General features: G+C 42.0%; 1 protein-coding gene across 1 annotated transcript; it reads left to right on the forward strand.

Annotated features, from left to right (window-relative positions):
- Positions 1-1,811: 1,811 nt before the first annotated feature.
- On the forward strand, positions 1,812-13,642 carry lman2la (lectin, mannose-binding 2-like a). The gene is made up of 10 exons (XM_056290425.1): positions 1,812-2,187; positions 4,904-5,002; positions 5,663-5,781; positions 6,420-6,537; positions 6,612-6,694; positions 9,302-9,334; positions 11,748-11,909; positions 12,673-12,787; positions 12,990-13,112; positions 13,346-13,642. The coding sequence occupies exons 1-10, from the start codon at positions 1,812-1,814 to the stop codon at positions 13,486-13,488; spliced, it is 1,371 nt and encodes a 456-aa protein (XP_056146400.1). The 3' UTR covers positions 13,489-13,642.
- Positions 13,643-14,921: the final 1,279 nt, after the last annotated feature.

A 14,921-nucleotide genomic window follows, 5' to 3' on the forward strand; every position in this document is an offset into this window, starting at 1 on the left:
TTATGGAGGTTTTCAATGAATGTTTTGAACATCTAACTCTGCCTCTGAGCTACAGAGCAGTCATTACACAGTTGCTGAAGAAAGGAGACCTTCGGGACATTAAAAACTGGCGGCCAGTGTCCCTCGTCTGCTCAGATTATAAAATCTTGTCCAAGGCTCTGGCTAACTGGTTGAAAGACATGATGGATGAAATAATTCACCCATGTGCCTGGTAGGTCCATCATAGACAATGTGTCTTTAATCAGGGATGTTTAGGATGTCTCTAGTTCTTTGGGCACAGACTTTGGTCTCATCTCATTAGACCAAGAAAAAGCATTTGACGGGGTTGAACACCTTTATCTCTGGAAGGTTTTGGAGCGGTTTGGTCTCAGCCCCGTCTCATTGTTTTGTACCAAGACATTCAGAGTGTATTGAAGATAAATGGGGGGCTGAGTGTTCTCTTCATAGTACACAGAAGTGTAAGGTAGGGCTGCTGTCTATCTGGAATAGTCTATGCATTATCTATTGAACCCTTGTTATAGAAAATAAGGTCCTGCATTGATGGTTTTGTTTTACCAGATTTTAATAAGACTCGTGTTTTATCTGCTTATGCTGATGATGTCATGGTGCCGATTAGAAACTAATCTGAAATTAATATTATTGACAAAACCGTGTTTGCTCTGGTCTTATTTCTGCTACAAAGGTAAACTTTTCATTTCCAATTTGCAAAGAAATGTTTGACTGGGTTTAAATACCCAATGTGGAAGGCGTTTGCAAGTAGCATTTTTAGAAGAACAAGTAAGTTAGGACTGGATTCCATGTTTTTAAATTTGTCCTCTTTGCCTAATTTTTATAAATGAGTTTTTAAGGCGTGGCACCTTTTAAAAAGAGAAATTTGGAGCTATCAGTTTCCTTGTACTTGTTACTGGAGGAACCTCTTATTGGTGGATCAAGAATGGACATACGGGACAGTGGAACACCAGGCCTCCATCACACACTCTGCTCTGCTGATGCTGCAACTCTCAGACAGATAGTAGATGTAGCTGGACCTGTATATAGTTCTCCATCTATATGTGCCCACCTCACTCCATGGCACCCTGCTGGAATACTTTCATGACCACCCTATGGCAGGTCATCTTGGGATCGCAAAGACCCAGGGCTGCCTCCAAAAACGGGTGTACTTGCCTGGCATGAGAGGTGATGTTAAGAGATACATGTTGACGTGTGCAACCAGTGGTGACTTCTTTCCCTTGGGAGCTCGTGGAAGTCGACTTTGTGGGGCCCCTGCCAAGGTCTTCACGGGGCAACAAATACATTCTAGTCTTCATAGACTATTTCACAAAGTGGGTTGAGATCTTTCCAGTGCAGGAAGCGTCTGCTCATGTGGCTGCTGATAAGTTCCTTTCTGAAGTCTCCACCAGACATGGCGCACCAAAACACCTGGTGTCGGATAGGGGTGTCCACTTCATCAGCGACATATTCGAGTCAGTCGTGGCGGCACTGGGGACTGCCCACAGGCTGACTACATCCTACCACCCACAATCCAGCCAAACCAAGAGAGTGAATCGGACGATAAACACCGCAATCAGAGCTTATGTTGGGTCTAAACACAGGGAGTGGGACTGTCACCTTTCACTTATCTCCTTTGCACGGAGAACGGCTCCTCGTCAGAGCACGGGTGATTTACCTGCCTTCCTCCCGTACGGCAGGGATATCAACATGCCACTGGACCTGTGCATGCAACCTGAGCTGGAACCTGGCGCACATATGATCATGTGCGCCAGTCTTTGACAGCCAGTCATGAAACATAGAAATGTCACTATGATAAGGAAATGAGACAGGTGACATTTGAGATTGGAGACTTGGTTCAGCTGAGAAATCATCCACGGTCTGACACATCTGCTGGTTTTACTGCCAAATTGGCCCCCTTGTACGAGGATCCCTACAGGGTTGATCAAGTGATGTCGGACTTGAATTACAAGTTATCTAGGGTCTCAGACAATTCCAGCGCTGGAGGTCATCATGTGTCCAACCTCCTACCCTTCTTCACTTGGGGTGGTGATACACAATCTCCACAAGATCCTTCTCTGACAGCAGCAGAGACTGACTGCTGTGAGTTGGACGGCTGGAGAAATTATGAGGAGGTGAAATACATGTTTGACTTCCTCTTTGGCAATGGGGAAGACATTGGCCCTCCGGTTGGGGAAAGTGAGGAGCCCCCGGTCAATGCCGGAACAGTCGGCTAGCCTTGATGTCGGATCTGGAGGCTGTTGACCTCACTGACTCATGCTCACTCCTCCTAATACTCATTTAGGCCAAGACACACACCTAGAGTGACCTCTAACTGAGCCTCTAATCACTGGTCTCACTCTCATTTGGCTCAGAAATTTTATTTGTGAGTTAAGGGCCTTTTTTCTGTTTTTACTGGGGTTCACTGTTTTTTTGTTTCGTTCTAATTAAGGATCTGTTTTCACACAAGAGATTTCATCTAACCACGAGTGGTTTGTTTTTGTTTTTTGTTTTTTTTAGTTTGGGGCTTAGTCGACTAAGTAGTTCAAATTGTGAGCAATTTCAGCATTTTCACTCTGCTGTTTTCTTTGAAGATTTTGTTATAAACCTTTAAAGAGGAAAAAGCTTCAGCTGTATGTATACCTGCAAAGTGTTGGATATGGGGATACTGGTTTTGAGCTTTGTGCTGTGGAAGTATTTTATTTTCATCCAAATTTAGTCTAGGCATTTGAGCCCATCTCCTGTCTACTGAGGCCCTTGTTTTTGGTTGGTGCTAGAATGCATCGTCCGGAGGGACGTGGGAGGGAACTCCGCTGCACGTCATCAAATGCTCCTCGGATTATGTTTATAGTTATTTAGCTGTGTGTTTTTTACAATCCACGTTGACATAGAGTTGGTTAGTAAAGGTGCGAGGGCTGAAGTCCCGAGCTGCGTCTAAGGGGCCGCAGGCTCAGGACCTGGACGATTCCACTGTGAGCATTTGATGACGTGCAGCGGAGTTCCTTCCCATCTCCCTCCGGACGATGCATTGTAGCACCAACCCTTGTTTTTTTGGGGGGCGGGTATGTAATGATCGCTGCCTAGGCGTCCATTTTGTGATGTATTACTTTCGTTGAGGGGCAAGTTCTGGTTTTATTGTGGTATTGGGTAGACGCTCGTGTGAACCGTCGTCACCAATTTTTGTGATAATCTGCTTTTCGGTGCTGGAACCACGAACTGTATCACAACAATCACAACAATCACAACAATGTCTGTCCTCAATAAAACTACAGCTGAGGTATGACGATTTTTGTCTGGTGTTCTTCCATTCCACTCCGCGGAGATCACCCCGATCTCTACAAGACACTTGAATAATATGAGACGACTTATTGAACCATTGGTCTCCATTTATTGTGCAACTCCCAAAACACGTGCGACTGCTTCCGTAGCCGCTTTTACCACGTACGTAACGTGATACGCAGATCACGTCATGACGTATGACAGCCTTCTTTCTTAAATCTACGACTCTATCTTTCCATCAGTGATAGTCCAACAAAGGCTCCTTATGTTCATGTGCTATTTAGCATTGACCATTTGTGGGACAACGCATGAGAGGAGTACACGCGCGTACAATTCAACACATCTTGGCATTTATAATGAAAAGACTAAAACTGTACACCGCAAGGTTTTATAGATTATTTTTGTGTGTACGTAGATTCTGAGGTTTGTGCGTACGCGGTGTATTAGGACGGACTCTACGCCGAATTTTATAAACGATGCCCCTAGTCGCCAAAATTTTATAGGGTCCCCGCTGCCCAAAGGTTAGCGCCCAGAAACGTCCCGTACACAGCAAAAAAAAAAAATCAAAATCAAAATCAAAATACAGGCAGAGAACAGGGTCTGTGCAGATACAGACCGCCACAGGCGTCTAGTGGATCATACGTGATGATTGAGAGGGAATATTTTGTATTTTGTTGATTTTTAAGAAAATCCTACTTGTTCTACCTTTAATATCTGAGGTCCGTTAAATAAGAGTTATTTTATCCAGCAAATAACAGCGGAGTCTGCATGTAAGTTGAAAAAGACGTGATAGCAGGATATGTTTTAATAGTATTGTAGCAAGTTCGGGGGGCAGTCCGAGATACCGTCGCCACAGCCGGGACGCGAACCCGTATCTCCTGCACGTTAAGCGACAACGTTAACCAGTCGATTAGAGGGTCCAACCCGTAAGTAAAGGACCAACGTGTCTACTTATCGATGCACGTTACAGTATTGTAGCGACAAACACATTTGCGATCACGAAGGAAACTCAAATGCCACTGGTATATGACTATGTTTAATTGTTTTTATTGTGTGGGGATTTTTTTCATCAAACTGTTGTATTTTACATGTTTTATGATAGGCGGGTTAGAAAACCCCACCTAGGGACGAGTATTGTAAATTAGAACAAGCTATAAATATTGTAATGCAACGCACATTTGCATAATAATTGTTCAAATATGTCAGTATGTTTGTATTTGTGCCTGCTCAAATATATCGTAACTAAGTAACTGGCAAGACTTGCTGCAAAAACTATCCCTCGACGGGAAATGTGGAGGGGGAAAGTGATAAGGAGACAGGTAGGGAGTCGGTTTGATGGGTTTCTTTCAACCTCATACAGGCTCATTTTTAATAGGGCGTCTTCATCAGATAGAAACAGCAAAACGCATACAATAGGGAGACTGGTTGACAGGTATCTTGATTGACAGAGGATTTAACAAATGACGAAGAGCCATGCAACATTTCAAACCAATGGGAGGGTCATGGGCGGATTTGTAGGAGGAGTTTCACTGAAGGATGGCCGCCGCCATAACCAAAAATTGTGAAGACCGCAAACCACTATTTTGCTGTCGGTCCTATCGTCTGACAATGATTTTTAAATCGTGCTTCACATTAGCAATACTTGTTACTGTCGGCCAGTGTTTTTCCGAGGATGACCATCATGAAATGGAAGAGTTCCTGAAGCGGGAGTTCTCACTAACCAAGCCCTATCAAGGTATCTTATTCGTTTACGTTATATCGCAACACTTGCGCTGTGAAGATGGGAGACATGATTTGGGAAAGCTGCTATTAAGTGATTCATAACTGCAACTATTACAGCCCTTCTCAGTGCTTTAGCTTATGCTCTGTCTTTCAAGATTTGGTCTTTTGCTCTACAAATTACCTCTTGTTATGTAATTGAAGCAAACCGACGCACAGTTTATTACAGCCCGCACACTACCATAGCTATTTTTGAGCTTCACACGATACATACGTTTATATCTTGCATTGATTCCTCATTTAACGGATACTTAGGTCAAAGGCAAAAAGGGAGTCTGCAACTGGCAGATATACAAGTGTGCCAGCCTACAGTAATTTTGGAGCATTTGATAGTGACTGTGGAAATCTATTTCGAGTTTATTTGCATCGCCCAAAATCAGTTATAGTCGGGGGGCTTTACACCCAGCGAAAAATAGGTAGATGGAGCAAACAGTGATGGGCAACATCGTCTAATCACAGACACTGGATTCATGTTCACTCTGAATATCTCTCCCTTCCCTCAAGTGTCTGACAGTCAGTTGACTGCCAAAAATACTCCTGTTAGTCCATCATCATTACTCCTGCTATGATGAACTGTGTCAGCTCTTCGAAATGATGTTGCTGCTTATGTACTCAGGTGTGGGCTCATCGGGCTCCTCTCATTGGGAATTGATGGGGGATGCCATGGTTACCACAGAACATGTGCGCCTTACACCAGACATGCAAAGCAGGCAGGGGGCAGTATGGAGCCGCATTGTGAGTATAACGCTGTTGCTCTCTCTATCCCTTATGAGCACACTTTTGATTAGTCGTCTTTCGTATCATGGCTTTATATAAAATACCTTCATGAAATATATTGTTCTGTGCTCGATGCCCAGGTTTGAATCTGTCCATTTCTGTGCTGCGACTGAATGGCCTTGTGCATAATAGTTAACCCCCACATGCTCCAGGGATGCTGCACCAGCTGTACCTGCACTAGCTGACCCTGCACTCTTACCAGAAGAAATAATTCCCTCCTTTATGGATTAATATCACAGATCAAAATTAAGTACAGGAACTGCTTCAAAGGGCATTCACAGGGAGAGAAAGGGTAACTGAGTAGCTAACGTGGAAGTGGTAGGGATTTAGGTGCCTTACAGTAGGACATTTTGATCGTTTTTATTTTGATGGTAGTTGGTAAGGGACAGGGGATTTTTTTCACTTTTCCTTCCTCAAGTGTAAAAACCTTGTTTCCCTTACCATTTGGTCAATGTTGTCACTAGGCTGCAGGGGTAGTCTGAAGTACAGTTTTCAGCAATTACCTTTTATAATTCTCTGCTGTTTTATACATTAATTAAGATATTTTTACTTGATCTATCACAATGGCTCGTTTCACCAATTGTTTTTATGTCCAGCCTTGCCAACTTAAGGACTGGGAAATGCAAGTGCACTTTAAGATTAATGGCCAAGGCAAGAAAAACCTGAATGGAGATGGGCTGGCCATTTGGTACACTAAGGAACGCACGCAGAAAGGTAAAGATGATGGGACATGACATATTATGCAATTTAACCTTGAAAATGTTTGACTATATAATGTGTATTTACAGGTCCTGTATTTGGAAATATGGACAACTTTACTGGACTGGGTGTGTTTGTGGACACATATCCCAATGAGGAGAAGCAGTTAGAGGTATGCAGCAAAAAGGCTTCTCAGATTTATTTATTTATTTATTTATTTTTATTGTGCAAGTAATATAGACCCATGATACAACCTTTCTTATTTTCAAGCAGCTATATTAACTAATAATTCAGAATTCCCCAAACTTACAAAATGGACAAAAACAAAATCTTTTAGAAAAATTTGAAAATAAAGGGATTGTTTTCTCCTGGCCTCGCTATCATTTCTGTGTTCTCTTGCAATAATACTGAGAGCAAGGCTCTTGCTCCATGGAATCAATACCTTAGGCTTACCAATGAAAAGCATATCTTGTTTAGTACAGTGTCATTTGGGACACATAGAATGTAAATGTAGAATAAATAATCAAATTTAACTTGGGTTTTCTTGATGGGACCAAAATGTAAAGACACTAGGTGCGTGACTTTATCTGCAACGTTGTAGGGATTTTTGCTAGAACGGTTCGAATATAACTTGATAAATCAAATCAAATCAAATCATTTTTATTTGTATAGCCCAATATCACAAATTACAAATTTGCCTCAGTGGGCTTAACAGCAACACAACATCCTGTCCTTCGACCCTCTCATCGGATAAGGAACAACTCCCTAAAAAAAAACCTTTAACAGGGAGAAAAAATAGGAAGATTATGCCATGTCCTTAACCTTTTTATGAGTAGGATTTCTATGTAACAGTTTCTGCTAATGGGAAATGCAGTTGACAAGATCAAGCGTGTTGGAATGCATGCTTGATTGTTTTCCAACAAATGTGCAGCGTTATGATGCCACAAGTAAAAGCAAAAGGCAGACATGAATGTTTTACTTAGAAGTTTCACACTCACCGAAACGCAAATGTGGGAATATTGCTTCCCTAAATGACATATTGTTTTCTTGTCACTTTGAAATCCACTCCACACCTTGGAATGAAATAACATCTAACTCTTGCATTTTACTCCCTTTGCACTATAAAGAACACTTTGAATGCAAAGCACATCGATGTATTGTTTACTCCCTTCCACTCTTTGACTGTGATTGGACAGTTTATTACATTGAGGTTGGTCATGGCTACTCCACAGTCTTGAGGAATGCAATAAATGCAGTAAGAAAATACACTGATGAGCTTGGCATTCAAACTTTTGTGTTAACTTTATAGCACCAGCAAAGCAAAATGCAGTAACTATAGAGATGTCATTCACGTGTTTTTCTTGGAATTAAAAATGACACAAAGACGAGGAAAAGCAATGTTGCCATGTTTGTATTTCAGTGAGTGTAAAAATCCAAAATAAAACAATCATGTCTATCTTTTGCCTCTACTTATGGCATTATAACTGCATGCATACATTGGAAAAAGATTGTGTTGCATTTCAACATGATTAAATGTGACAATAGCATTTGCTTTAGGCACAAATTTTGATTCATGGCCTTAACTGTGAATCTAATGCACAACACCTAGTGAAGCACTGCTGCTTACACCTCAAACCAAGATCTCTGATATAATTAGATTAACTTCAAAGAAAATAATTTGGACAACATGAATTTAAAAAAGTCCATCCGACATCATTATTGTGGATTTTCTGCATGAATGCAAACAATTCAAATCACTAAATTATCAACGTTAGAGGTCAACCTTTGGCATTACCTAGCCAAAGTACTTGCAACTGCTCACAGTTTACTGCCAGGCCACTAAAAACTATTCTGAGGAAAACATGGACTTTTACTGTGTTTACCTGGTTTCACTACACCCTGCATCTGTACTATGACGACTACTACTACTACTACTTCCGGCTGCTCCCGTTAGGGGTCACCACAGCAAATCATCCGTTTCCATCTCTTCCTGTCCTCTGCATCTTCCTCTGTCACTCCAACCACCTGCATGTCTTCCCTTACCACATCAATAAACCCCCTCTTTGGTGTTCCTGTTTTCCTCTTCCCTGACAGCTCCATATTCAGCATCCTTCTCCCAATATACCCAGCATGGCTCCTCCTCACATCTCCATGCCATCTCAATCTTGCCTCTCTTGCTTTGTCTCCAAACAGTCCAACCTGAGCTGTCCCTCTAATATACTCATTCCTAGTCCTGTCCTTCATCACTTCCAATGAAAATCTCATCATCTTCATCTCTGCCACCTCCAACTCCTCCTCCTTTCTTTTTGTCAGTGCCACCATCTCCAAACCATACACCTTGCATCTATATTGTATTTAATTGGAAAGGCTTCATATTTGTAATTTACAGAAAGCTTATTTTCTTGTGACCAACTTTGTTGGAGCAGCAACAGAGCAACACTTCTGTGCCGTGTCCATGTGCTACAACAGCAGCTGCTAATGCTCATTGTGTCTCAGTACATTAGACTAGAAAATATATGTTTGATATCTTTTGGGAACCCAAAGCAAAGATTTTCATCTTTTGTGTTTAAAGGTTAAGGTGATCATATCCTATCCAACCAAGGTCATTATTTACTTGAACATATCTGGTCAGTTTTCAGTGACATGACGAGTTTAATATGGTAATCACATAAACCTGAATTTCACTGTTCAAGAAATTTTACCATACAGCAGGAAAACTTTTATGAAGGGTCTGTCTGTTTTTTTTTTTGTTTTTTGTTTTGCAATCCTATGGAGACAGGCACAGAAGAAGAGATACACTCCTCGCACACAGGTAATTATACATCAGTCCTAAAGCATGCCTCCCAGACCCCCACAACACCCCTAACCCCAACCCACACTTCACCTTTAGTTTTGCCACTTGAAATGTACTAAGGCTCAAAGCATGAGTACACTTACAGCATATATACAATTATTTTTATAAGCAGACACATTTAAAAGGTAAAGGAAGCAACATTGGCTAACCCAAACCCTTCACTGTGTGTACAGCATTGCTTGCAGAGCTAACTTAATTTGCACACCAGCTTCCAGTGCAAAATTGTAAGCATTTGATCTGCCATGTCACATGATTGGTTTACTGGCCTTGTAGAAAGAATGTTTTATGCCATTTAAAGTATGTTTAAAGACATAAAAAAACTGGTCGGTTATTTTTGAGTTTGCTACCATCCATCCATTATCCAAGCCGCTTATTCGAATTTAGGTCACAGGATGCTTGAGCCTATCCCAGCAGTCATTGGGTGGTAGGCGGGGAGACACCCTGGACAGGCTGCCAGTCCATCACAGGGCCGATACATTCACACCTAGGGACAATTTAGTATGGCCAATTCACCTGACCTACATGTCTTTGGACATGAGTTTGGTACTAGTGATTAAAAATGCATTGTGTAATTTCTACCTGAATGCTGCCCTCTGTTGTTTAGTGATTTGAATAACAACAGCAGATTTGTAGACAAGAGAAACCTGTTTAGTGCATTTGCTGCATATGCCTCATATTTGGGGGACAATGAAAATACTCGTGGCAACCCCAGCTGCTGTGTTTTTGTTTGTTTTTTTAATGCAGAAATTTTAGAATTTGGGGGTCCAATCATTGCTTACTTGGTTTGAATCACTACTATTTTGCAACCCCTGCAGATATTTCGTACATATATCATGCCTCAGGAAAGCAGAAACATTGCACATTGCACTTTTTGATTAGTCCAAGAAGATGACAACAAAACAAAAAAAACTTAAGTAAGCATTTGATAGGAAATTTGTTTGAATTTAATTTAACTGTTTGAATGTGTGGTAAAGGTAAGCAACCTCCACCCAACGTTACAGTCGTGTCATTAGGGGGAGAAAAAAGAGCCAAATGGGTTACATTTTTTATATTTTATTTTATTTTCCCCTCCTCAGACACTATTTAATAACTTGCTATCAAGTATTTGACTGATATTATAACTAGTGGAATGCACAGTCCCACCATTCAGCTCCTTCAGCAACAACTGAAAAATGCTGTGGAAAAGCAGAGAACCAGTCCACGTGAAAACTTTGGATTTGTTCAGCTTTAAGGTTTCCTCCAGCACAGTAACGTGCAGTGAGGTCAATGGCTGGGTAGGCAATGAACTATATTTACTTGTGTCAGAGAGAGGCACAAGCAGACTCTGCCTCAGCAGCCTGCATTCACCAATGCTAGCTTTGGGAGCAAGCCATCCTGAATAGGTCATGCCTTTTATTGATAAAACAACAAGTTTTACATGATTTGTTTTATTATTGTTTTACAGCAGTCTTAACAAATAAAAGTTAAAAAATAAATAAATTTACTATCATGATATTTCATTTTTTTTCTTATTAGCCTGGATGGGGCACTGCCCACCCTGCCTCCCCTGACTGCACATCACTGCTCCAGCATAAAAGACAAGTCTTACGTGTGTCCGGTTAGCGTAGCGGTCTAGTCCGTTGCCTACCAATGTGGGGGTCGCCGGTTTGAATCCCTGTGTTACCTCCGACTTGGTCGGGCGTCCCTACAGACACAATTGGCCGTGTCTGCCGTTGGGAAGCTGGGTGTGGGTATGTGTGCTGGTCGCTGCACTTGCGCCTCCTCTGGTCAGTCGAGGCATCTGTTCAAGGCGGGGGCTGGGGGGAATAGTGTGATCCTCCCACGCGCTACATCCCCCAGGTGAAACTCCTCACTGTCAGGTGAAAAGAAGCGGCTGGCGACTCCACATGTATCGGAGGAGGCATGTGGTAGTCTGCAGCCCTCCCCGAATTGGCAGAGGGGGTGGAGCAGCGACCAGGGGGGCTCGGAAGAGAGGGGTAATTGGCTGGATACAATTGGGGAGAAAATCCACAAAAAAGAAAAATGTAACCTTGTAAATTGAGTTAAATATTCCAAAGAATGAACAACAGAATATAGTGATTTCATTCAGTTTATTCCCCAGCTTAATGGAAAAGCAGGCTTGTGCTTCACTTGAAGGCTTTGCTATGGCCTTCATGGTAATATTACTGACAAAAGCCTTATAACATTTTTAGTGGAGATATTTGTGTTGACAGTACACTGTAATTATGAAAATATTCAAAACTTATCTCCGAAATAGTTTTCCTAGTCTTGGTGAGTTGAATGCGATGGTTTTGAGGCAGAGCAGTGAAAACATTTGCCTGATGAAAACCAGACAAATTCTCCATAAGTCTCTTCCACTTCTGACCACCAGAGAATCTTCCCATTTGTATTAGCCATGGTGGGTAATGGCAGTATCAGCTACGACCATGACCGGGATGGCCGGCCCACTGAGCTGGGTGGCTGCAATGCCATGGTACGCAACCTGAAGCACGATACCTTCCTCTTCATCCGATATGTTCGTCGCAGGCTCACGGTAGGACATACACTTGTATTTTCAAAGGACTAACAGAACTGGAAGCTAATAATGTAGTTACTCTTGTTTTGGCATAAAACCTGTTATGAATACAGCCAGGCTTATGTTATATGGTCAGAAATTAACTGGCCAAACATTTATCCAACTGATAAGTCATTACATCTCCGGCAGCCATACCAACATGTACCCTGGCTCTGCCAAATGACAGAAGCTAAGTAGGTATGGGCTTGGCTAGTACTTGGATGGGAGATCTCCCAGAAATAATGAGTTGCTGCCAGAAGTGGTGTTGGTGGACCAGTAGGGGGCAGTCTTCCCTCTGGTCCTAATAAAAACAAATATCAAATCCCAATGCCCCAGTGCAGTGACGGGAACACTGTGCTATAGGAGACTGTCCTTCGGATGAGACGTTAAACCAAAGTCCTGATACACTGTGGTCATTAAAGATCCCGTGGCACTTACTGCAAAGAGTAGGGGGGTTCCCCGGTGCCCTGGTAAAATTCCCAACCTGTCACTCTCCATCTGGCCACCTAATCATCCCCTCATGTAATTGGCTCAGTGATTCCTCCCTCTCCACCTCAAGCTGATGTGTGGTGAGCATTCTGGCTCAAAATGGCTGCCGTGCATCACCCAGGTGAGTGCTACACACTGGTGGTGGTTGAAGTGAGTTACCCCCTTCAATGTGAAGCACTTTTGGTGTCTAGAAAAGCACTATATAAGTGTAATTATTATTATTATTCTCTCCCTAATCTCCTCTACACACCAGGTAATGATAGATATTGAGGGACAGCATGAGTGGCGAGACTGTCTGGACATCCCTGGGGTAAAGCTGCCTCAAGGCTACTATTTTGGGGCCTCCGCCATCACTGGAGACCTCTCAGGTAAAGGCATTCCACTGTCCCAACACATGCAAGTAAGCTGAAGATGATTATCAGAATCAGAATACTTTATTCGTCCCTGAAGAAAATAGAATGCATCTTGTATTGACCTGAATATGTGAGACTGTAGCAATGTGTGCTTACATGTACTACAAATGTCAAACGAACTTGATCTTTTACTCGTTTTCCAACTGTTTACTTTCAGACAATCATGATGTAATTTCCCTGAAACTTTATCAACTGACTGTGTTGAGGAGTAAAAAAGAAGAGGAGGAGGAGGAAGAGGAAATCACTATACCGAGTGTAGATAACATAGAACTATTAAGATGTAAGACACATACACACACACACACACACACACTCACACACACATCAATTCCATCTTCTTTCCATCTGTGCTGATGTCACTTTGTACTCTTTTTTTTCCTCTGCCATTTTCTCCTCTTTTATTACTATCATATCTTTCCATCCTCTGTATCTGTTATTCATATCAATTTAGCACATTTTTCTCTCTTCTTTTCCTGCTTCCTTTCTTCCACTCTGTCAAACCCTCTCCCCCAGTGGACCAGGCAGATGAAGGGATGAGTGGTATAGCGATCTTCTTCACCGTGCTCTTCTCCATGCTGGGCTGTTTTCTCCTCGTTGTTGTGGGTCTGGTGGTCTACAGTCACTGGAGTGAGAACAGACGCAAGCGATTCTACTGAGGAAGAAGATGATTAAAAAAAAGGAGGGCCCTCTCTCCAGCCATACCACTATTGCTGGATGCTGCCGATGTAAGCGCACTGAGACAAGACGGAGGTTAAAACTGAGACACTGGCATCAGACGATGTAATCCAATGCATTGTCTTCCCAAGGATAACAGCCCTATGACAGAGGAGGAAAAAGTAAATGGGTCATTAAGATAAAAAGGGACACACTTGAACTTTGCCATTGGTTGTCACAAGGAAATAAGAGGATCTTATGTCAGAATTAGTTTTTGGCCCCTACCTGCAATGCCCACCAGCTAGGCCTTACAATAGATGTACAGTATGGGTTGAGACTTTAAAAAAAATACACGAGTAGCCCAATTTTTATGCATTTGTTTTTGAAAAATTACTACCAGACACATTTTTTAATTAGTATTTTTCCACCGATGTTTGATTTCGCTGATGTTGGTTCATGTCTTGCAAGAAATTGTGTATATTATCTTTTTCTAAAATGTAGGCCTAAACTTTAAAATTACAGTTGTGCATCAGGTGCATTCTTAATCCTGTATTTCACTAACTATAGGTTGAATGCCTTGAAGCATAGTCTGTGTGCTACCAAAACCAATTGTCACAATTAAACTAATTATCAGCAGATTGATGCATCTGCTCTCTGCATTAGGGAAAAAAATCAGAATGGGGTACCTAATCTTCGACTGGGGGGGTTTGCAGGTGTGAGTTTAAACTGATTCAAACTTTTTCCAACTTTCGAGCTTTTCATTAGTTCTAAAAGGTCATGCATTATTCTACTGAGTGTCAGAATGAAGGTACAGTAGCTGCTGTAGTATGCATGAAGTCCCTAGAAATCAGTTTTATTAAGCAAATAGCCTGCAATTGCTCTGTATGTAAAATACTATTTTCAGGTAAATATGTTTGTGTGGAAGGTAAGAGAAAACTAACCTCAATCCCAATGGTGCATGAGCTGGGGGAAAACATTCATTTTCGATATGTTGCCTGTTATATTTTTGACACAATTATTGCAACAAATCCTTTATTGACAATTTTTTTTGCAATTCAAACTGCTTTATGTACGATTTGAAAATGGATATAACTTATGGTACAGATTAGAACTAGATAAATTTTTTTGTTGTTACTTTGTGTCAAAAGTTAGAATTTATGGGGCGTTCGGGTAGCGTAGCAGTCTATTCCATTGCCTACCAACAAAGGGATCGCCGGTTCGAATCCCCGTGTTACCTCCGGCTTGGTCGGGTGTCCCTACAGACACAATTGGCCGTGTCTGCGGGTGGGAAATCGGATGTGGGTATGTGTCCTGGTCGCTGCACTAGTGCCTCCTCTGGTCGGTCGGGGCACCTGTTCCGGAAGAAGGGGGATCTGGGGGAATAGCGTGATCCTCCCATGTGATACGTCCCCCTGGCAAATCTTTTTACTGTCAG

The sequence above is a fragment of the Lampris incognitus genome, chromosome 12 (assembly GCF_029633865.1).
Source record: "Lampris incognitus isolate fLamInc1 chromosome 12, fLamInc1.hap2, whole genome shotgun sequence".
NCBI lineage: Eukaryota > Metazoa > Chordata > Actinopteri > Lampriformes > Lampridae > Lampris > Lampris incognitus.